At 39.7% G+C, this 25,453-nt stretch overlaps 1 protein-coding gene across 13 annotated transcripts in view; it reads right to left on the bottom strand.

Moving 5' to 3' along the window:
- ATG7 (autophagy related 7) overlaps positions 1 to 25,453 on the bottom strand; it is a 265,995-nt gene that overhangs the window by 218,497 nt on the left and 22,045 nt on the right. For 9 of the 13 annotated variants that reach the window (XM_037802021.1, XM_037802012.1, XM_037802036.1 and 6 more), the window contains 4 exons: positions 23,296 to 23,464; positions 22,742 to 22,796; positions 6,806 to 6,923; positions 4,878 to 4,955 (listed from right to left, as the gene is read on the bottom strand). In XM_037802021.1, coding sequence (XP_037657949.1) covers positions 4,878 to 4,955; positions 6,806 to 6,923; positions 22,742 to 22,796; positions 23,296 to 23,455 — 411 coding nt within the window. In that variant the 5' untranslated portion in view covers positions 23,456 to 23,464. Of the gene's footprint in view, positions 1 to 4,877; positions 4,956 to 6,805; positions 6,924 to 22,741; positions 22,797 to 23,285; positions 23,465 to 25,453 lie in introns of those variants that run through there. The other 4 variants (XM_037802033.1, XM_037802015.1, XM_037802006.1 and 1 more) reach the window with 2 other exon arrangements.

Below are 25,453 nucleotides of genomic sequence, written 5' to 3'. Positions count from 1 at the left end.
CCAAGAGGTCACTCTGGTGGGCACTCTTAGGCACAATATAGACAACCCTTTTTAGGTTCTAAAGAATTGGAGTAGCTAGCAGTAAATACCTGAAACTATCAAACTACAATGCAGAACCCATGAATCTTGAAGACGATTGTATAAAAATGTAGCTTATGAGGGGTGACAGTGGGATTGGGGAAGCCATAAGGACCACACTCCCCTTTGTCTAGTTTATGGATGGATGAGTAGAAAAATGGGGGAAGGAAAAACAAACAAACAAACAGCACCCAGTGTTCTTTTTTACTTTAATTGCTCTTTTTCACTTTAATTTTTATTCTTATTATTTTTGTGTGTGTGGTAATGAAAATGTCAAAAATTAATTTTGGTGATGAATGCACAACTATATAATGGTGCTGTAAACAACTGAATGTACGCTTTGTTTTGTACGACTGCATGGTATGTGAACATATCTCAATAAAATGAAAAAACAAAAAACAAACAAAAACACACAGTTACCATTGTCCTCATAGCCAAATAAATTAAGCATGTTATTAAAGAAACTGTCCTACTCAAATACCTCTATCTGCCTGAGATAATATAAAGTTGTTTTCTGAAATGTCTTATTGGTGATGTTCAAGTCAACAACTATTAAGCACATGCTATGTACAAGGCAAAACACTAGACACTCTGATGAGAAAAAGATGAGCAAAACCCAGTGTCAAGCCTTGGGTAGCTCAATTTCTGCATGGGGCAGAGATACAGTGAGTACATGATTAACTGTAAGAGTCACAGAAGAGGTTCAGAGCTCTAAGGAACCTTGAAAGGATTCATGAAGCTGTCCTTGACTCTGCTCCTCTGCTCTGACTCAGGTTTGTCGTTCTTGCCTCTGAATTCCTGGAGCATCAGTGGTTTGAATTACTCATGGGATAGGTAGGATCAAATAGATATATGGATATATGACAGCTTTCCCACAAGTCTATGACCAATGACCCCTAATGCAATTTATTTGGCTAATCTTTTCTTTTTTAATTGAAACATTAATTCACATATCATAAAAGTCACTATTTTAGAGTGTACAATTTAGTGGTTTTCAGTATATTCACAGGTTACACCACCATCTCCATGGATTCTAAAAGACTTCCATCATGCTTGAAAGAAATTCCATATCCATTAGCAGTCACTTCCCACATCCCTCTCTTCCCAGCTCCTGGCAAACACTAAACAACTTTCTGTTTCTCTCTATTTGCCTCTTCTGGCTTTCCATCTAAATGGAATTATACCAGACGACTTTTTAAATATAAGTGTGTCCAGACAAGAAAGTCTAGTGAATATGGTTTCCGCAACCTCTACATATACCACTAATCAATCAACTGAGAACAAATTCCCTTTTGACAACGGTATAACAAACTGCAAAACTGAAGTTAATGAAATGGATGGTTTGCCTTTTCCTTTGAGTCCTAAAAACAGCAAAAAAGAAAGCAAAAAAGCAAAAACACCCCCGAGATTATTATCTCTCCTTTGTATTTAAATGATTTGCCACAACTGATCTTTAGTAAAAGGTTAAACAATTCATCATCAAGGATTTCATGATTTCTAAGCAGCTTGAGCAGGTCACCTTTAAAAGCCAAAGGCTTGAATTTCTTAGGATTCTTTAAATCACAAAGGACCTCAATTAAATGAAACATACAGCCTTTTGTGTCTGAAGATTTTAAAAGATAGAGACTTCTATTTTTTTTTTTTAAAGCCAGGCTAGGAATGCCCAGTAAAAAGGGTAACAAGGCCAACACACAATGCTGACTCCAGGAAATGCATTAAAACGTTAAGCAAGAGCTAATATTATCTTTCTCATGAAAAGCCATTTGTCAATTTATATGCTACTAGTTAGAATTCTTGGTCCACTAAATACATGGGCATTCGAGTAACAAAACCAGAGTCTTTAATTAGCATTACCTCCATCTACCCTAGAGGACAACTGGCCAAATGATTTACATTTTTGAACAAATTATCAATGCCAGATTGAACCTAATAGTCTGATAACAATTTAAACATTCTAATATCTCCTCCACTGTTACAAAGAAAGCAGGAAAAGTGTTCTTGTAGATACCACCCTCCAGGATGGCCTCCAGGTAGAGCCCTATCATTCCCTACTCCTTTGTGGTGTAAATGGGGGAAGCAGCATTCAGGAGATAAGGGGAATTATTTCGTGGGGAAGGAAGAAAGGAAAGACCCATAACCTGGCCAAAAAAAATAGCAGGGAGGAGGATTGATACCCAAAGCTGATGAAGGGGTGGTGAAACAGCACACTAAATATTTATCTGCATCAATGTTTATAAGCCCACTTGTGCCAGTCTGAATGTATTATGTCCCCCAAAATGCCATTATCTTTGATGCAATCTTGTGTGGGCAGACATATTAGTGTGGATTAGATTGTAATTCTTTGAGTGTTTCCATGGAGATGCGCCCCACCCAACTGTAGGTGATAACTCTGATTGGATGATTTCCATGGAGGTGTGGCCCCACCCATTCAGCGTGGGCCTTGATTAGTTCACTGGGGCACTATATAAGCTCAGACAGAAAGAGCGAGCTTGCTACAGCCAAGAGGGACACTGTGAAGAACACACAGGAGCTAAGAGAGGAGCTGCAGCTTACAAAGACATTTTGGAGATTGGCTTTGAAAGCAGACTTTTGCTCCGGAGAAGCTAAGAGAGGACAGATGCCCCAAGAGCAACCGAGAGTGGCATTTTGAAGAGTAGCTGCAGCCTAGAGAGGAATGTCCTGGGAGAAAGACATTTTGAAACCAGAACTCTGGAGCAGCTGCCAGCCATGTGCCTTCCCAGCTTTCAGAGGTTTTTCTGGATGCCATTGGCCATCCTCCAGCAAAGGTACCTGACTGTTGATGTGTTACCTTGGACACTTTATGGCCTTAAGGCTGTACCTTTGTAACCAAATAAACCTCCTTTATAAAAGCCAATCCATTTCTGGTATTTTGCATAACAGCAGCATTAGCAAACTGGAACACCACTCCAAAGAACTTTTTCTAAAGAAATAAAGTGAGCAGGAAAAAAATCAACATGGCCCAAACTGTTCACTGCAGCATTTTTTTTTTTTTAATAATACTGACTACCAGGAACAACTTAAATGTACAAGAGGAATCTTTTGAGCATATACTTGATAGGATATTATATGATCAACATAATTACATAGAATAAATTATATACATGTATATGTATACACACACATACATACATATCAGTATTGTTCAGTGAAATAAAATAGCCACCTGCATTGGGTATCATCAGAAGACCCCTTTCCAAGGCTTTTCCAGAGGATAAAAATAACTGGCCTGCAGTGAAAAGAGTCTAACATATAGAAGGAATGTCTGATCCAGGGGCCCCACAGCTTATCTCATAGAAACCAGGTGCGCCATAAACTAAGTGTTGAAGGCTGTTTTAGAAATCCCAGTCATAGTGGCGCCTCAACCCCAAAAGGCGGATAAGGCAAGATCAGATATGTCCATAAGATGAACGACCACAAGCAAGCCAAAAGGCCTGCTTCCTCCACATAGATAATACAGCTGCACATCAAAGAGTAGTGTGTTAGAACCCTAGCAACCAATCAGCTCAGAAGTTGATAAGCCCTCACCCACTCAAAGCACAGGATACCCTTCCCTCCCCATGGGGTTTTATTCTTTAAAAAATCCTGCTCTCAGAAAGAGAGCTGGAGCCATTTTCTTTCTTTTCGCTGGCTCCCACCTGCTTTCTTCCTCTAATAAATCTTAAACTTTATACTTAAACTTTGACTCACCGCGTTGTGCGGATTCTTGAACGACTCTGACCTACCACAGTGGTTTTCAGAAAAAACGGAACACACCCTACAGGGTCCCTGATAAACAGTACCTGGTGATAAAATGAGTTTAGGTCTGCTAGACAGGTTTCATCAAAATAGACAAGCATACCATGCTAATCAATGTATATCTGCTCCCCCATTTTGCAAGACACCCCACTCCCACCTTGTAAAATGGAAACTTAATGTCAGCCAATCAGAACATTTCTTCACTTGCTTCCGAGGTTGCCCTGTAGGGGCTTCCCCTTCCCACCCCTGGGAGCTGTGCCCTTCTACTTTCTGAATGGGATGCTGCCCAATTCATGGTTTGCTCAATAAAGCTGTGAGATCCTACAATGCATGACAAGTTTTTCTTCTATCAATACACACACACACACACACACAAACACATCCATATAGCTGGTATCTATACAATTGACTCTTACCTCTTCCTCACTCTCCTGTCTCCGAGGCCAGGTCCTTCCCTCCAATTCACTGCCCCTCCTTCCTTAGGCAGCAGATGCTGCCTACCCTGCTAAGATTCTTTTCCTCTTCAAGGCTTTCCTTTATGTTCATTTTAATTAGATCTCCCTTATATAAAACATTTTTCTTTGTTTCTTAAAAAAAACATGGGGTGGTCAGGCCATCTAATGTGACCTCCCCTGGCCCAGGAGTCCCTGGGGGATGGCCAGGATCCAAGATCCAATTTTCCCGTACGCTGATGGACCCAGCAGCTGAGCTCTGCAGGACAACATTTAACAAAGACTTTTGCGACAATGGTCTCACTACTCCCTGAGCCCAATTTTATCATGTCCTAAAGAACGAGAATTGGGCCACTGTATTATAAAAACTACACAACCACTATGAGTGGGCTGAGTAAGAATGGATTAATTTTGCATTGGTAGTATGTGCCAGCATTATCTGGCCACTGGTAAAAGGAGCTTTTCTTTAATAGCTATCCCTTGAATAACACAAGTTAATAGCTTCAAAGAGAGCGGATTGTTCGATCGGAACACTGGGGTGATCCAGGGGATTCTATTAGTCTAAATGTAACAGAAAGTGCATTTACTTACTGCAAATGTCAAGAGGAGGAATTTGTTGAGGAGCACAGGGTTTTCAAGAGCAGCGCCCGATTTTATTGATTCCCAAATCTGCTAGAAGAAAGGAAAGCATCAAGGCAGGTTCCCGAGCGCCTTGGAACTCCTCACTCTCAAGCAAGGCATAGAACTGAAAAGCAGCAAGCTCTCCTTTCCTCCAGGCTCAGCACTGCACATTTCAGTGGTGAAGTAGGTTGCCATCTTACTCGGCCCACTTCCCAGTGCCTCCACACCAGCCTCCCTCTCCTTGGGTTCTGAGATAAATCAGCTAACCCAGAAGCCTCCTCTCAGTGGATCTCAGCCTCAGAGGAGGCAACTATGTCCTTTTCATGCCTCCATTCTTTCCTTGGACAAATACTTACCTATTGTCCACTACTTGCCAATCACATTGGGGCTACAGAAATAAACAGCACGGTCCCTACCTTCAAGAAGCTCATAGTTTAGCAAGACAGACAGGCATAAATGTATGAGAACACAACCAAAAAGGATCTGCTCTCACAGAAGTGTGTTGAATTCCTAGGAGGAACACAGACTTGGCTGGGGAGGTGGGAGGGAAGGAAAAGAGTCAGGCAGGGCTTCTTGTTTAGGAGGATTCTTAAAGTCTGATTTGGGATTATCTTGCCCTGAGAGGTGAGGAAAGGAGAACAAACTTCAAGTTTATTTATACTCAGCAAGTGACTGGAAACAAAAGCAACAGCTGGGCCTGGTCAGCAGCTGCTGATCACAAGACTAGATTAGATGCTAAGCTTTCTGTCACTAGGCAAGACAAAACTGATGAGCCCGTAATAACCACCTCCCACGTGGCCTAAGAGGCAAATAAAGCAAAGAGAAGGAAGGTCCTGCCCCTGAAATAATAAGCTTGGAGAAGCTGAACCACGGGAGAGCAGGACACCGCTTCTGATAAGCTGGGTGGATAGATGGCTGGGAACTGCCATGAGAAGTCTGATGGCATTGTGGAGAACAGATGCAAAAACTCTTTGGAGACTCCCTTTTAAATGTGCATTCAAAGTAGGAGGCCCAGGAGCAGTCAAGCCATAGGCCAAGGAAGATGCCCATCTTCACCTAAGTCACCAGCTACAGCCTGTTCCCAGGAGCTGGACGGGAGGGAAGCCTGCCTCGGGTCCTTCTGTGATCCCACACCCAAATAAACAAGACTCCCTTGTTTTTTAAAACTGATGTAGAGACCACTCAAGTGGGTGGGTTAGAGAGGATTGGGATACACAGTCTCCCCAACTTTAATTCCTCTCTAATTCAGCTGTAGAGAAGTAAAGGAAAGATAGGCAGAGAGAACATCATGCCCAAAAGATGGAGGAGAGAACAACCAGTTGGTTAGGGGAATTTTAAAGGGTCTAGTGTGACTAGGTTAGAGGATGCGAGGCCAAAAATGACAGGAAACAAAGTCCAAAGAGGCCAGCAGAGGTCAGGTCATGATGGCCTTGGAAATCAGATGAAGCAGTTTAGATTTAGCACTGAAGATAATGGATAACTATATAATCTCTTACAGCATTACAGTGCTTACGACTTGTAAAGCCTCTCCAAGGGGCACAAGGAAGGGGAGCATCCGAACTCATCCAGAAACAGAAACATAACTCACAGTCAGAGGGCAAGACGCTTCCAAGTACCCATCAGAGATGACCAGGAAAGTTTATTTAACTAATGACCCGCCATTCATTTCTGCCCTATCTTGCTGAGAGCCTGGATACCTTCTCCCTGACCTTCCCACCAACACACAGCAGTGAGCTGGAAGTATTCTCTGAGGGAATAAATCAAAAGCCACAGATATTTTTGAGTACCTGCTATATATTAGTTTCTGTGATGGACCATGCCCCTCATCAGAGAGAGACACTACAGCTCCAAAGGACCAAAGAAAATACGATGGATGCATAATGTTTTTTCCACCTAACCTCATTTGCTGCTTGTTCCAGAAGTAGCTTCTTGTCTGCAGTCTTGAAGGACTCAAGCGTATTGGTGTTATACAGTGTTCCAACAGCTGGGCAGCAATGGGCTGGGGTGGGAGCAGTCCTAGATTCAAGAAAAATGTGGTTAACCAGGCACAGCTGGGATTCAAAGAGCTGGTGAGTGACAATTAAACCACCACAGTAGGAAAGACAAAGGATATGGCTCTCTAGGGCAATCAGAAGATACCCTGTGTATTTCTCTGGGAAGAGATGAGTATCATCACCGAAGGACTAAAAGACAGGCAGGGTTCCCATCAAAAGGTGAGACAGTCCCTTTAACCTAACCCCTTGGCATGTCATTCTTCCACTGTCCCCCAAATATCAATCTCATTCCCCCTTTTTTTTCTTTCCCACCTACGATCTGAAAGGGAAACACTATTTATTGAGCTTACACTGTTCCAAGAACCATGCAAGGTTTTAATTTCATTGTCATACAGCTCTTTCCCCCCATTTTAAAGATAAGGAGAAATAGAAGGATCAGAAGGGTTTAAGGAACTTGCCTAAGGTCACAGAATAATACACGGAGCCAGAATCTAAAACCAGAGCCATTTGGCTCCGTGGTCAACTGTGCTGCCAACCACCTACTCAAACTTCCCAGGCTTCAAGGCCTGGCTCCAGTCCCTCATTCAGAAAGCCATCTCCCATTTTCTCTGGGAATAGTTGGTACATAAAACTGAGCACAATATTCTAGAGCAATTTCCAGAATGACAGGCACTTACACCCAGCTGGAAGACAGTAAGCTCCTCAAAGGCAGGGAGCATGTTTTCTCCTTCTTCTCCTCTCCCATGGCGAAGCCCGCCTCACCCAGGGCTCTGCACAGAGCTGTTGCTGAGTAAAGCTGGTGGTCATCTGATTCATACACACAAAATATCCTGTACCTGGGCAACCTGCCACATGGTTTCCAGACTCTGTATTGCCCCCAAAGGCCTCATGTCCTGAGAGTAATCAAAGTCAGGAGAGGAGAAGGCAAGTTGCTTCTTAGTGCTACAAATTCAGAGGTGGAAAAATCTAATCTCTTCTCTGAAATGATTAGCATGTGTTTTGGTGGTTACAGATGCTAAATGAAAGTATTCATTTCATCAGTAGTCTTATATTGTTGTCACTTACAATGAATGCAGAGTAAATGCATTTTTACTGATTGCAGCTGATGGTAGCTACATGGTTTAAAAGACCCCGTGCCCCGGTGTGACTGTGTGACTGTGAAAAACTTGTGGCTCGCTCTCCCTTTATCCAGTGCATGGACAGATGAGTGGGAAAATGGGGACAACAATTAGATGAAGAATAGGGTGGGATGGAGGGGATGGAAAGATTTCGGTGCTCTTTTTTGCTTTTATTTTTATTCTGGAGTAAGGAAAAGGTTCAAAAATTGATTCTGGTGATGAATGCACAAATGTATGATGGTGCTGTGAATGACTGTACACTCTGGATGATTGTAAGGTGTGTGAATTTATCTCAAACTGTATTTTTAAAAAAGTAAATAAACAATGGGGGGGAAGAGGGAAATGGGATGTTTTGGATTTTTTAATTTTATTTTAATCTTTATTTTATTTTTTGGAGCAATGAAAATGTTCAAAGATTGATTGTGGTGATGAATGCACAACTATATGACCATACTGTGAAAAACTGATTGCACACTTTGAATGATTGTATGTTATGTGAATATATCTCAATAAAATTGCATAACAAAAACTGTATGGAGATCCCTGAAAAGAAAAATAAAAAAAGACCCTGTGCCCCAAATGTCTCTTTATTCAGAGTCTGTATTAAATTTGGTTTACTGGGGGCTACAGGGAGAAGAGATCTAAACCTAGGACAGGTGTGGAGGGGTACAGCGGGGGACAGTGCTCCGTCAAATGCCACTTGGAAGCCCAAATGCCAAGACGTGAGGAAGATGGCCAGAAGCCTTCCCTTGGGAGCTGCAGAGTCAGCAAATCCTAGGGTTTGTCCCCACTCTCCTTCAATATGGATATGTTTCCTCCAGGTAAGATGAGGACATCAAAGATGGCCTCAAAGAGGAAGAGAAATCACAAGGGGCAACATTAAGCCTAGAGGGAGGGAGAAGAAGCAGGAGGAGTTGGTCAACGATACATTCTACGTTCAGATTTGGCTTTTTGAAATTACTGCTGAAACTGGAGGCTGAAATGGAAGGATGCACGCGTGGAGTTGCAGCAAGACTGTGACCTAATTTGGATACAAGCAGAAGAGGAGGAAGACACCCTCCCTGCTAATGTCCAAATGTCCCCAGGTGTGTGCATGCCATGTGTAGAGCCTTGCTCTGATAGGGGAGGACACTATGTCCCGAGGATTCAAGGAACTGCCAAGACGGCGAGGCCCCTAGGAGAATCTGCGCTCTTGCAATTTAATTAGTTGGGGAGCATCTGAAGTTTCAAAGGAGAAGCATTTCTCATGACTGAAGTTTCCACAAGGGGAGAGGGTCAGGGAAAAGAATAAAGAGTGGTAATGGGAGGGAAAGCCATTCTACCAGTCTCCCATGGTTCAAGTTCCACTTGTTCCAAAAAGAGGTGGCTCAGATGTGGAATGGAAAGAGCCCTGGACTTGGAGACAAGAGAATTTAGTTCAAATCCTCATCCTGACACTTATTAGTGTAGTTGCTTATGATTGCATTTAAAATAAATGTGCAGAAAAGGCAAATCCATAGAGACGGAAAGCACATTAGCAGTTACGGGGGCTGGGAGGAGGGAGGATTGGGGAGTGACTGCTAAGGGATATGGGGTTTCTTTCTGGGGTGATGAAGATGTTCTGGAATTAGATAGTGGTGACGGTAGCACTACATTGCAAATACACGAAAACAACTGAATGGTATACTTGAAAATGGTGAATTTTACAGCCTGTGAATTATATTTTTTAAAAGTCTGAATTGGGAATCTTCCCATATACTAAAGCCAGCAGTCAACTCTCCATGATAGATATACTAACCTGGTAAAGAACAGATCTCACAAAGCTAAAGACTGGGCCTGCTCGGGGACGTTACTTCTAAAATTGGCTTCTCTTCACCCACTGACTGGGGAAGTCACACTCTGTCTGAGGGCTGTATCATGTTATTCTGTAATAATCTCTGAGTTTCCTTTTCCTCTTTCATTAAAGAAATGTAACATCCTCTAACAGTGTCTATGGGGCCCTTCCATCAATTATGCCACCTTACATTCTGACAGACATGCACTTGCACTGCTTGTAATTCAACACAATTATCTGAGCCACTGGTATGACCCCGATCTGAGTTAGCTGCTAGCCGTACAGCAGAGAACAAGATAGCCAGCCTCTGCTCCTCACAGATGGTCTGGCGTATGAGTTTTAACTTCCTTTGCTACTTTTTAAGTTCTTTGACAGGAAGGGTTATGCCTCCTTCTAATTCTCTAATTAAGTCCAATTTGAAACTTAGAAAAGAAAAATATTTCTTACAGCTAAAAAGACAAGTGATCCTCAAGGGAAAAAGGAAATGAAAGGAAAGGAAAGCTCATTTCTATGAGTACAGAGATTATCCACCAAAATCTATTTTCCTCTTCTTAAATAGAAATAGAAAATGAACATGATACAGGGAGCTGGGCACTCCTTCTCCCTTAAAACTTCTATAATCTAGAAATTTTCATTGAAGCACATAAGAAAATCTGTGATCCTGCAGCTCTGACTTTCACAGAAATTGCTCAGTTTTAGTCCCTGTATTTTTAAATTATAATGATTGAATATCTAAAATGTGCCGGGCATTGTGGTAGGCGCTGGGGGACATGAGCAAGGATAAGACGTGGTGGGGAAGACCTCAAGTTCTCTACAAGAAAGGAGTGGTGCACGCCCCTCCCCAGCCAGGGCCTCCCCGAGGCTGGGTGTGCCTCTTCCATCTATTTTCACCCTTGCTCTCTTTCCCCTTCTACCTGAATGTGGCAACTCAGGCTTAAGTAGCACACAAAGGCACAGCATTCGGGGATGATGGAACCACAAGATGGAAGGAGACTGGATGGCCTGCTCTGACTATTAAGTGAGCGCAATGTAAACTTCTTTTGTGTTGGGGGTGTTACAGCCAACTGTACTAGAGCATCCTCCAGTTCAAGACAGCTGGAGCCTGATAAAATGATACCTGACTGATAATTTACTTAATATAATTTAGAGGAAAGAATCCTTGTTTGCTAATTCCTGGCAGAGTGGCATCAGGCTGCCAGGGACTGAGAGTAAAAGGGACTTATCTGTTGCTATGCAAAGCTGAGATACTCTTGGCAGCTATAAATGCAGACTAGAAATGTTAGCTCTTCAACTGCACCTTAATCTCTCTCTATGCCCAGTACCTACCTAGCATATTCTATTATCAAGATACAGAGGATGCAATCAATAAGTATTTCTGAAATAACTGTTATCTCTCCACGTTTATTACAGCACTGAGCACACTACACTGCAAATATTTGTCTTATGTCTCTCTCATACATCAGCGGAGCTCCTGCAGACCTTCAAGTTTCATAAACCTTTGTATTCCTAATACCCTCACATCCTGCAGATAGGAGGCATTCAACGTTTGATGAATAAATTCGTAAGGATTTTCCATACAAACCCATGCAGATATACAGCAATAAAAAAGATACATTATTTCATTATTATAAAGACAATAAAAATAATTTCAATACACAGTAAAAAAACGCGTTCCTTCTGAGGAGGTCCAAGTACTTGCATTAAACTTCCCAAATATCCTAAGAAAGAGGGACTCAGAAAGTCACAGACTTAAAACTAGAAGGGACATTAGAAGCCATATTGCCCATGTAAGAGATGAGGAAAATGGGGCTGAGAAAACTCAAAGGATTTATTTGGGGTAACATAGTTAATTAGCTATAGCCGCCAGGTCCTTAAACTTGAAATCCAGGGCTATTTTCACAACATACAGCCACCACGTCTTATCCTTGCTCACGTCCCCCAAGTGCCTACCATAATGCCTGACACATTCTAGGGATTCAATCACTACAATTTAAAACTATGGGGACTAAATCCGAGCAATTTGTGTGAAAGTCAGAGCTGCAGGGTCACAGATTTTCTTACGGGCTTCAATGAAAATTTCTGGATTGCAGAAGCTTCAAGAGGCTTGGATTTTGTAATAAGATCAAACCTACTTTCTGTGAATTGTTTTTTTCTAGAATTAATTGTTCCAAAGAACATAATTCTCAAACTCTTCAAAAAATTACTTCAGACTAGTACCAGAGTAAAAATTGGAGCCAGGCCAGCCTGAGATGAGTATCAGAAGCTAGATTACATCCAAACCACACTGCTGATGTTCCCCTTTGACCATCTTCGGATAATATAATGCTTACACATTTTTACTATGTTACTCATTATCTCTTAATTGCTCCAAAAGTTAGTCTTTGCCAAAACCAGAGAAAGATTACTAGGATTTAGTTTGTTTTGACAAATTATCACAAAGAATTTATAATAGAGCAAGAAAGCTCTGAAGGAAACAAGAAATGCCAACACATCCTTTTTAAAGATGTAAAGACCAACATCATTTTGGACTTACTTTATACTGTTAAATTTTGCAATTTGATTGACAAAAAGGGATAAAATGCATTGACTTTTGGAGAGCTTTTTTTTCTTTTTAAATTCTAGGAATACTTTATTTGAAAAACCTTAACCTTTGACTACTGCCAGTTTCAAAAGTCACACAATTCTTAAAAACAAGAACCTCTTCACCTACTCCAAATCCCTCATCTTGACACTGCTAAGGTATACAGGACAGCAGAAAAAGTGGACCTCACTGTAGCCTTTAATTTTTCACCTTCAGTTATCTTAAAGTCCCTCAACATAGTTTCTGCTCCATCTCTTTCTGTTAAACTCTCTTTGAGAAAGTGAATTCTGAAAGACCACAAAAGATCTAATTAGCAAATCCAATGACTTGTCATCGAACTCTGACCTCTCTGCTTCTGACATTGTTGACCATCTCTTTCCTTTCTGAAAACATTTCCTTCTTTGGTTTCTGTTCTGCTTTTCTGGTTCTTCTTCTTGGACAATTCCTGTCTCAGTTGCTAAATCTGTGTTCTCTTTCCATTCCATAGTAACGGGCATTTGCTGTTTGGCCTTTTGATCTGCTTAAACTTTCTTCTCTCTCTCTTTCTTTTTATTACTGCAGTTTAGGCTTACAGAAAATTCATGCAGAAAAGTACAGAGTTCCCAAATACCCCCACTCACACAGTTTCCCTACTACTGACATTTTCCATTAGTGTGGTTGGTACCTTTGCTACAATTGACGAAACAATATTATTATAATTATACTATGAGGTATAATTCATAGTTTACATTATGGTTTACTATTTGTGTTGTAAAGTTCCATGGTGTTTTTGTTTTGTTTTTTTTTTTCTGGTGACATATATACTACTGAAAATTTTCCATTTTAACCACTTTCAAATGTAGAACTCAGTGGCATTCATTACATTCACAATGTTGTACTACCATCATCACCATCCATTACAAAGACTTTTCTATCATCCCAAACAGCAACTCTACCAATTAAGCATTAACTCCCCATTCCCCAACCCCAACCCTGCCCCTGATAAACTATCTTCTAGTTGTTCACTCTGTGAGTGTGCTTATACTAATTGTTTCAAATCAGTGAGATTATATAATATTTGTGCTTTTGTTACTGGCTCATTTCACTCAACATGATGTCCTTAAGGTTCATCCATGTTGTCACAGATATTGGGACTTCACTCCTTTCTACAGCTGAATAATATTCCAATGTGTGGCTGTACCACATTTGTTTATTCATCCTTCAGCTGATGGACACTTAGGCTGCTTCCACCTTTTGGCAATTGTGAATACTGCTGGATTAACATCAATGTTCAAGTATCTGAGTCCCTGCTTTCAATTCTCTGGGGCATGTACCTGCACTGGGATTGCCAGATCATATAGTAATTCTATACTTAACTTTCAGAGATACCATCAAACTGTTTTAAACAGTGACTGTACCATTTTAAATTCCCACCAATAACGAACAAGTGTTCCTGTTTCTCCACATCCTCTCCAACTCCTATCATTTTCCATTTTTTAATAGTAGTCATTCCAATGGGTATGAAATGGTATCTCACTGTGGTTTTGATTCACATTTCCCTGATGGATAACGATGTTGAGCATCTTTTCATGTGATTTCTGGCCATTTGCAGATCTTCTTTGCAGAGAGGTCTGTTCAAGTCTTTTACACATTTTAAATTGAGCTGTGTTTTTGTTGTTGAGTTGTAGGATTTTTAAAATATATTCTGGAATAAAACCCTTATCAGATATGTAGTTCCCAAAATTTTTCTCCTGTTCCACAGGTTGTCTTTTTACTTTCTTGATGAAGTCTTTTGATGCACAACAGTTTATAATTTTGATGAAGTACAATTTTTCTATTTTTGTCTTTTGTTTCTTGTGCTTTTGATGCAAAGTCTAAGAAACCACCATCTAACACAAGGTCCTAAAGATGTTTCCCTACATTTTCTTCTTGAGGTTTTATAGTTTTAGTCCTTATAGTTAGACAGTTGATCCAGTCTAATTTTTGTATAGGTGTGAGTTAAGGACCCTACTTCGTTCTTTTGCATTAGGATATACAGTTTTCCCAGTACCATTTGTTGAAGACTATTCTTTCCCCATTGAGTAGACTAGGCATTCTTGTTAAAAATCAATTGGCCATATCCACAGTATGCCAAGCCCTAACCAACAGTAGTCCCAAAATGCCTGGGTCCCTATCTGAGATTTTATAAAAGTTTCACTCCCTAGGTTTATCTCTCAAAAACTTAAATCCCCCAGAATGTTCCTATGACAGACAAGCCCTAAAACCCAGAGGCAACAGCCTCTTTAAGAACAACAACCAGATGAAGCCCTCTTCCCTATAATGTTGACTTCTCTTTTCAATATGAACAAGTTAGGGTGGTCACTGCCTAGACATCCCTGATGATTGAGAAACTGATTAAATGAGAGGAAGGGGTAGCAGCAGACAAGATAAGATTTAACAAAAGATTATGAATACTGAATCTTTATATTAATACTTTTTTAGATGCTAGTGTATTAGGAAAGCTATAAGGAAATAACTGAAATGGTGGAACTGTAACCCAACATTCTTTGAAATTACCTATATAACTACCTGTTAAATTGTACTTTGAGAATTACCACCTTTCTGTATATATGTTATATTTCACAATAAGGAAATAACTGAAATGGTGGAACTGTAATCCATAACATTCTTTGAAATTTGCTCTATGGCTACTGTTAAATTGTACATGAAAATTATCACCTTTCTGTACATGTTATATTTCACAATAAGGAAATAACTAAAATTGTGTAACTGTAACCCCTAACATTCTTTGAAATTTGCTCTCTTACTTCTTATTAAATTGTACTTTGAAAGTTATCACTTTTATGTATATGTTAAATTTCACAATTAAAAATGTATTTTACAAAAAAGTAACAACAACCAAAAAAAAAAAAAAAAGCAGAAATCAATTGGCCATAGATGTGAGGGCTTATTTCTGAACTCACAATTTGAATCAATTGGTCTATATGTCTGTTCTTGTGTCAGTACCATGCTGTTTCGATTACTGTAGCTTTGTAGTAAGCTTATAAACAGGAAGTGTAAGTTCTCCAAATCTATTCTTATTTCTCAAGATGGTTCTGAATATTCAGGGACCCTTGTGATTCCATAAGATTTTGAGGATTGGCTTTTCCATTTCTGCAAAGGAGGCTGTTGGGATTTTGATTGGGATTCCATTAATTCTGCAAACTGCTTTGGGTATAATTGAAATCTTAACAATATTTAGTCTTCTAACCCATGAACACAGAATGTCCTCCCATTTATTTTAATTTCTTTTGGCAAGGTTTTGTAGTTTTTCACGTATAAATCCTTTATATCCTCTACTAAGTGTATTCCTAGATATTGGATTCTTTTACCTGCTATTGTAAAAAGAATTTTTTTCTTGATTTTCTCTTCAGATTGTACATTACTAGTTGTGCTGGTTTGAATGTATTATGTCCCCCAAAACACCATGTTGTTTAATGCACTCTTGTGGGGGCAGATGTATTAGTGTTGATTAGGTTGGAATCCTTTGATTGTTTCCATGGAGATGTGACTCAATCAACTGTGAGTGAAACGTCTGATTGGATAATTTCTATGGAGATATGGACCCCGCCCATTCAGCATGGGTCTTGATTAGTTTACTGGAGCACTTTAAAAAGAGCCACACAGGCCCAGACTTCTGCTGATGCTGATGCTTAGACATGCTTGGAGTTGTGGACCCCTGATGTTGGCTGCTGCAGTCAAGAGAAAACATTTTGAAGATGGCATTGAAAGTATACTATTGCTACTCCAGAGTTTGCCTGCAAGAAACTAAGAGAATATCCCCAGATGCCTAAAGAGAAACATCCTGGGAGAAATCCATTTTGAAACACAACTTGGGACCAAAGGAAGAGTTCGCCAGCCATGTGCCTTCCCAGACAACAGATGTGTTCCAGATGCCATTGGCCATTCTTCTGTGAAGGTACCCTGTTGATGCCTTAGCTTGGATACTTTTATGGCCTTAAGACTGTAACTTTGTAACCAAATAAACTCCCTTTATAAAAGCCAATCCATTTCTGGTATTTTGCATAATGGCAGCATTAGCAAACCAGAACACTAGTGTACAGAAGCAACATTGTTTCTTGTGTGTTGATCTTGTACTCTGCCACTTCAGTGAATTCATTTATTAGTTCTAGTAGCTTTGCTGTGGACTTTTCAGGATTTTCTACATAGGATCAATCTATCTGGAAACTGTGAACGTTTTACTTCTTTCTTTCCAATTTAGATGTCCTTTATTTCTTTTTCTTGCCTAACTAACCTCGCTGGAACTTCCAGTACCATACGGAATAAAAATGGTGATGGTAGCATCCTCGGCTTATCCCTGATCTAGAGGGAAAGCTTTCAGTCTTTGATCACTGAGTATGATGTTAGCTGTGGTTTTTCATATATACTCTTTATAAGGATGTTTTTTTCTTTTCCTAGTTTTCTGAGTGTTTTTTTTATCAAGAAGAGATATTTGATTTTGTCAAATGCCCGTTCTGCGTCAATGGAGATGATCATGTTTATTTTCCTTCATTCTATTAATGTGTTGTAGTACATTAATCGATTTTCTTAGGCTGAACTACCCTTGCACACATTGGATAAATCCCACTTGATCATGCTGTATAATCACTTTAATGTGCTGTTGGATTCGGCTTACGAGTATTTTGTTGATGATTTTTGAATCTATATTTATGAGAGATACTGGACTGTAATTTTCTTGTATTATGATATCTTTATGTGACTTTACTATAGGGTGATGCTGACCTCATAGAATGAGTTACGAAGTGTGCCCTCTGAGCCCTCAATCTGGGGGCCCTCCCCTGTGAGGCTAGTTGCTGCTGCAAGGGAGAGGCTAAGCCCACTTGTAATTGTGCCTAGGAGTCCCCCCAAGGGAGCATCTTTGCTGCTCAGATGTGGAACCCCTCTCTCTCTCTAAGACTACATGGCAAGTGAACGCACTACCGTCCCCCCATGTGGGATGTGACTCCCAGGGGTGTCAATTCCCCTGGCATTGCGGGTAATGACTCCTGGAGATGAGCCTGGACCCAGCACTGTGGGACTGAGAGGATCTTCTTGACCAAAAGGGGGAAGAGAGATGAAGCAAAGTAGGGTTCTAGCGGCTGAGAGATTTCAAATGGAGTCGAGATATAGATATCACCTTTTAGTCTTGAGAGTGTTGAAACAGCCAGAGGGAAATACCTGAAGCTGTCAAACTGCAACCCAGTGAGCTTGATTCTTGAAGACGATTGTGATTGCATAGTATGACTGTGTGACTTTGAAAACCTTGTGGCTTGCATCCCCTTTATCCAGTATATGGACAGATGAGTGGAAAAATGGGGACAAAAATTAGATGAAGAATAGGGTGGGATGGAGAGGATGGAAAGATTTAGGTGTTCTTTTTTGCTTTTATTTTTAATTTGGAGTAAGGAAAAGGTTCAAAAATTGATCCTGGTGATAAATGAAGAACTATGTGATGGTGCTGTGAATAACTGATTGTACACTGTGGATGACTGTAAGGTGTGTGAATATATCTCAAGCTGTACTTAAAAAAAAGCAAATGAATGGGGAATGGGATGTTTTGGATATTCTTTTTAATTTTAATTTTAATTTTATTTCTGGAAGTAATGAAAATATTCAAAGTTTGATTGAGGCGATGAAAGCACAACTATATGACGGTACTGTGAACAACTGATTGTACACTTTGAATGATTATGTGTTATGTGATTATACCTCAACAAAACTGCATTAAAAAAAGAAGTGTGCCCTCTTCATTTTTTGGTAAGAGTTTGGGCAAAATTGATGTTAATTCTTCACCGAATGTTTGGTAAATTTCTCCAGGGAAAACCTCTGGTCCTGGGCTTTTCTTTGTTGGGAGATGTTGATTACTGATTTAAACTCTTTACTTGTTATGGATCTGTTGAGAAGATCTATTTCTTCTTGAGTTAATATAGGTTATCTGTGTGTTTCTAGGAATTTGTGCATTTCATCTATCTAATTTACTGGCGTACAACTGTTGATAGTATCCTTATACTCCTTTTTATTTCTGTGGAGTTGGTAGTAATGTCCCCTTTTCATTTCTGATTTTATTTATTTGCATCTTCTCTTTTCTATTTTTGTCAGTCTAGCTAAATGTTTGTCAATTTTATTGATCATCTCCAAGAACCAACTTCTGGTTTCACTGAATTCTCTATTGTTTGTTAATTCTCTATTTCATTTATCTCCACTCTAATCTTGTTATCTCCTTCCTTCTGCTCCCTTTGGCTTTAGTTTGCTCTTCTTTGTCCAGTTCCTCCAGATTTGAGACTAGGTCTCTTGTTTGCGATCTTTCTTCTTGTTTTAATGTTAGCATTTAGAGCTATACCTTTCCCTTGAAGCACTGTCTTTCCTGTACCCCATAAGTTATGGTATGTTTCATACTTTCTTTTACATTATCCTTAAGATAGTTCCTAATTTCCCTTGTGATTTCTTTGACCACTGGTTGTTTAAGAGTGCGTTGTTTGATTTCAACATTTGTGAATTTTCCAGTTCCTTCTCTGTTATTGATTTCTAGCTTCATTCCATTACGGTCAGAAAAGATACATTGTATGAACTCAATTATTTTAAAATTTATTGAGACTTGTTTGTGACTATCATATAGTCTATCCTAGAGAATGCCCAATGTTCACTAGAGAAGAATGTGTATTCTATCGTTGGATGAACTGTTCTATATATGTCTGTTAGGTCTAGTTCATTTTTAGTATCATTTAAGTCTTCTATTTCTTTATTGATCTTCCTCTATCCATTATGGAAAGCGGTGTATTTAAGTCACCTACCATTAATGTAAAACCATCTGTTTCTGCCCTCAAATCTGTCAATATTTGCTTCATATATTTTTACACTGTTTTATCTTCTTGTTGAATTGACCCCTTTCATCAGCAAACAGTATTCTTCTTCATCTCATTTAACAGTAGATCAAAGCAGCATACAGAAATAAAGTCTATTTTATCTGATATTAGTTTAGCCACTCGCATTCTCTTTTGGTTACTATCTGCATGTAATAATTTTTCCATTCTTTCACTTTCAACCTACTTATATCATTGAATTTAAGATAATCTCTTCTATATAGCATATAGTTGGGTTATGCATTTTTTCCATTTTCTACCAATCTCTGTCTCTTGACTGGACAGTCTAATCCATTTATCTTTAAAGTAGCTACTGATAATGCTGGACTTCCTTCTGCCATTTTGCTATTTTGTTTTTGTAAGTTTTATACTTTTGTGTCTCTTAATTCTTCCATTATTGCCTAATTCTATTTGTATTTGATAATATATAGTGAACAATTTTGAGTACTTCTCATTTCCTTCTGGGTATATTTTTCAGATATTTTCTTTGTGGTTACTATGGAGCTTAAATTTAAAGCCCTCAACCGATAATAATCATGTTTGTTTGATACCAACATATAGAAACAATGTTTCTCTAGTCTTCCAATCCTCTACCTTTTTGCTGTACTTCTTACAATTTATATGTTTATACATTATGTCTAAAACTATAGATTTATCATTATTTTTATGCATCTGATTTTAGAATCTGATGAAGTAAAGGTGAAGTTACATACCAAAAATAGCATATCATGGTACTGGCTTTTATAAATACCTATATGGTTACCTTAAGAGATCTTTATTTATGCCACTTCTACTACTGTCTAGTGTCCTTTCCTTTCAGTCTGCAAAACTCTCTTTAGCATTGCTGGTAGGGTCTTTCTAATGGTGAGGAACTCCTCAGCTTTTGTTTATCTGGAAATGTCTTAATCTCTCCTTCATTTCTGAAAGATAGACTCACCAGATATAAAATGTTTGGTTGGCAATTGTTTTCTTTCAGCACTTTTTTCATCCCCCTGCCTCGCTGCCCCCATTGTTTCTGATACAACACTAGTGCTTAATCTTACTGGGGTCTCCTTGTACATGACACACAGTTGCTTTTCTCTGGAAGCTTTCAGAACTCTCTGCTTGTCCTCAGCATTTGATAGTTTGACTATGATATGTCTAGGCATGGATCTCTTCGAGTTTATCTTGTTTGGGGTTCACTAGGCTTCTTGGATGTGTATATTCATGTCATTCACTCAATTTAGGAAGTTTTCTGCTATTGCTACTTCAAATATTCCTTCTTCTCCTTCTGTGGCTCTCATAATGCATGTATGCTTGATGGTGTCCCAGATGCCTTATAGGATCTATTCACTTTTTTCATTCTGTTTTCTCTCTGCTCCTTGGCCCAAATCATTTCAACTGCCTTGTCTTCAAGTTCACTGATTCTTTTTTTTCTGCCAGTTTCAATCAGCTGTTGAAACTCTCCAAGAAATTTCAGGTGTTGTGGTCTTCATCTATGGTATTACTGTTTCATTCCTTTTTAAAATTTCTGCTTCTTTATTGAGATTCTCATATTGTTCATTCATTGTTTTCCTGATATCCTTTAGTTCTTTCTTTGTGTTTTCCTTCAGTTCCATGAGCATACAGAAGATCATTTTTTTAAAGTCCTCATTGATGGTTTCTTAATTTTTATCTTGTTCCTCTAGTTGGGCCATTATATCCTGTTTGTATGTTTGTCTTGTAATCTTTTGTTGCACACTGTACATTTTAATATTTTAAAGTGCTGACTCTGGAATGTAGTTCCTGTGTTGTCTGTTCCTGAAGTTTGTATCCAGCTAGTAAAATGACAGAAGTTCCCTTGAGTGCCAGGAACTAACAAAAAAACAAATAACCCAATGTAAAACACACCTTTCACATTCTGCAAATTGGCTCTGTGTTGGCTGGTGCTCTCCTTCAGAGTTTAAGCTCTCCTCCCAATATGGTCGGCCCAAGGCAAAAGTATTCTCTGTCTTTTCTGTGCATAGATCCTCTCCTGGGCATATGCTCATGGACTTGGAAGTTCCCCTATAAATAGGGATCAGGGTGCCCCTCTACTCCCTTTGAAGTAGACTTTCCTCCCCTCCTGGGTGCTCTATTCTATGTCTTGAAGCCAGTAATTCTTTGCCCAAGTCTACTTTGATTTAATCATTTCTTCTACTATTTTAGCTGTCTGCAAGCTGCTTCTGCCTGCAAGACAAATTCTGGGTAGACCAGAGATGAGTGTCCTGGTTCAGTCCCCCAGGCTGCCTCCTGACAGACTGACACTAATAGACTGGCACTGATATACAGGCACCATAGTATGCACATAGGGGTTACCTGCTCCCTCCAGAAAGGGACTCACAATGACAGCACAGGCTGGCTCCACACTGCACTGGGGAGGGGTTGAGTGAGGGGAAGCAAGTGCACCACAAGTTTCCCCTACCACTTTTAAGCTACATTTGCTTGATTCAGTGCTCGCTGCTATTGCAACCCTTCCTGGAGCTCTGAGGAAGACAGCTCTGCTGATTTTTGCTAGTTGCTCAAAGATTCTGTTAGGGAATGGAATTCTGAAGCATCCTTTACCATCATCTTAGTTGATAGGAAGTCCTCTCTTTCTTATAGCCTCATGGTCTCCTCTACATGATCTCCTCTATTCTGACCCTCCCTCCTTGACTCCAGTGCCTCCTGGACATTCCTAGTGGCCAATGTCATTTCAAATTCAACATTTTCTAAACCAAACTTATCTCCTCCTAAAATTGTGCCCCCTATTCAATTCTCTAATTCTGTAGAAGATAACAAAATTCCCCCTAACTCTTCAGACCAGACCCTCAGAAATACATTTTCTTTTTCTCTCACTCTCGCTTCCTAAATTTGGTGTGACCTTGGGCAAGGTATTTTACCTTTTGACCCTTGGTTTCCTCATTTGAAAAACAAAGACACAGCACACCTGGAAGGTGTGAAAATATTACATACATGAAAATGCCTAATTACTTAAGTGCTCAATAAACGTTCCCCTTCTCTTTCACAACTACTCACAACTCCTAATTAGGTAGCAAAATTCTTTGAGGGCATATCTTTCATATTTCCCTCATAATGCCTTCCACAGTGGCTTGTATGCAGAAGTAGCCTAACAAATATTCATTGATTGATGCCCATGGAAGAGCAACTGAAGGAATAAGTCAAGAGGTACCAATAAAAGATCATAAAACAGCAACTACAATACAAATGAGGAGTGTTATCTAAGTCTCAATCAATCTAGATAGTACTTGACTCCGATAAATAGCTGCTGAAAACAAAAAACGAATCCAATACTCTTAAGCATCTATGCTATGGAAGGTAAAGGGGAACCATATGGAGCCAACCCAGCTCACAGGGAGCTTCCCTAGTTCCCCACAGGGGGAGTTAATGCTCATTCCTCACTAAAAGAAAACAGTATTCTTTATTTTAGATTTTATGTAAATAAATACTCACATGTCAAAGGCACTGAACTCCAATGTCAAACGAGCTGGCAGTCCAGCAGAATCACCTGGACAGAAACATCAGCACATTTTCAATTACAAGTCAGTAACAGCAGCATTCATAGCAAAAATGCTTGTGAATTATTTTGTTTTCTTAATTGAGCTCAAAGTGCCCCATACAATTCCTGATTACCCATGACACACAGAGGCTTAGCACATTGTGACAGAGCTCTTGTGAATTCAAGGAATTTACCAAGAATATAAACGGGATTCATCAGAAAAAAAAAAATTTTCTTTCCAATCTCCTCTCCCAGCATTACTAAGGAATCAGTATTAATTATTTAGATTAATAACCCAGGTTTTACTATGCAGTTTCTTTTCCCCACAACAGAGGGGAAAGAAATGGAAATAAACTTGGATCAAAAGTCAGGAATGGAAAAAGAAACCAGTGAAGAACATTAATCATGAACGACAAGGGTGTGGCATTCTGATGGAAAGCTGACACAATACTGGAGGACGGGGAGGGATCACAGAAGATAGCGGAAGATGGAGTTTACCATTGCCTACCATTGTAGTAATAACCCTTAATGTCCTTGGGAGCTTCGTCCAGTCGATATTCATTCAGCTTCTTCTGGGTCAACTCATGCCAGAACCCAACATCCAAGGCACTGCTGAAGGGGGCAAACTGCAATTTGAAGAGTCCAGGATCCCCTGTAGCTGCCGCCATTATTTGCTGCTGATTAAAAAAACAAAACAGAATACTGCACAATAGCATACCCCCACAAAACTTGGTGAAAAAGAACATTTGGAATAATGCTTAATTAAAACAAAGAAACAAATACAAAGTAAAGGAGAGGTATGCAGGCCACCTTAACACAACTTTTCAGAACCATCCTGAACAATCTGCCTGTGATGCCATGTTCGGTCTCCTCAAAGCTTAGTTTTCTAATTAATCCTTTCTGGCCTTAATTTTTGTGTGTCTTCATTTCTTTTAGAGTCAGCCTGACTGATGTGCTACTGCTATTCCTTGTTCAATATAGTCACAGCCCCAGAAGTTTTTGCCAGCCTGTATAGACACAGAGAACTCTACACATACTAAATCAAAAGTTCAGCCAGTTAGAAAAGTAAAATCCAAATGGTTAGAATTCTATGTCAGAAAAGTGCTTTAGCATACCCAACTGAGGAGACTGAGGAAGTTTCTCCCTACTAACAACAAGGGTACCTGAATTTCTTTAAAAGCTCATATTTACCTTTTAAATATATGGAAATTTTGCATTTAATTTCATGATATATATTTTAATATACAATTTCCCCCCTCAAATCTTCAAGTACATTTGACCATCCAGGCAATCATGCCATGTTTACTCTGTAACTCCCTATTTCCTCAGCAAACCCTCAGGGATACACACACCCTAGCTTGAGCAGAATAATACTAGAGGAACTTGGTGGTTCCAAAAAGCATAAATTAATGAGTCTTTCACTTTCCATCCTGTCCAATTACCCCATGATCAAACACATCAATACTTCTGCAGCAAAATGAATAGTCATACTAAATGAGATAAATTTTTAAAAAGGCAGTTTCATATCCATTCAGAGAGGTTTTGCCTGACATTTGTGCAAAAAAAATATTTTAAAAAGCTTTCCTTTTTCCAAGCTTGTTGGATTTTAGAATCACAGATGAGGAGCTTTGAACTGATCATAACTCTATGATAAAATGTAAAATTGGAACTCTAAATAAAAGTGCTGAAAGCCAAGAAAAAGGAAATGACTGTGGCACAAAGGATGAGATAGTCTGTGTGCAGGAGATGGGCACTGAGTTATCCTGAAATTGATGGGTGGGGGGTAGATGGGGAGAGGGCAGACGGGAGAAATGGGGAAGGCATGAGCCTGGGGGGGGGGGGGTAGGGTTCCACTGTGCAAGAGGAATACACTGGAAGCTGCATGCTGCTGAACAGGTATGCAGAAGGCTTCACATATGAGGCTTCACATATGAGGCTGAAGAATTTTGGAGTGGAAAGCCAGGGACAGTTTTGAACAAGGAACCTGATAAAATTCACCAATGGCAAAATGGCTTGGAATGAGACATACAGGGACAATCAGTTAAGAGCCTAACGAATTATGAAGACCTGGATTACAGCAGAGGAAATAAGGTTGGAATGGAAGAGACCACCATCAGCAAGGTCTTAAGGGAGAAAGTGGCCACACTTGGAGTCTTGGTGGATCCAGAGAATGAAAGAAAGAAAAAGTCCCTGAGGCATCGAGTTGGCTAGGAGAATGGGAGCACCACTGTAAGAAAAGGATACATGAGAGGCAGAGCCAATTTCAGAAGGATAATAAAAAATTAAAGACATTCTAGTCATGGACAATGTGAAGCAGATCAGTAGAGAATTACAGCTATCCTGAGAAGGTGATGCAGATATTTGAGAGGCATTTATACAGAGAAAAGAGTTAAAGGAGTAAGAATGATCAGTTCTTACAAGTAGTCCAGGGAAAGAAAATCCACAGCCCAATACAGTCCTAGAAGATGCCCACAGTTGGGGAGTAAGAAAAAGAAACAGTGCCACCAAACAAAACATCACAGCAGTAGCTGATGTGCCAGGATGGTGGTATGTCTATCCACCAGCCCAGAGCAATAAGAAAGTTGGACATGAGTAATACTGAACAGTGGAAAAGAACACTAAAAGTCAAAGAAAATGAGGCTGGTCAATGCCATAGGATTTTAATT

The sequence above is a fragment of the Choloepus didactylus genome, chromosome 1 (genome assembly GCF_015220235.1).
Source record: "Choloepus didactylus isolate mChoDid1 chromosome 1, mChoDid1.pri, whole genome shotgun sequence".
Taxonomy (NCBI): Eukaryota; Metazoa; Chordata; class Mammalia; order Pilosa; family Megalonychidae; genus Choloepus; species Choloepus didactylus.
This window is presented reverse-complemented; position numbering and strand designations above follow the sequence as displayed.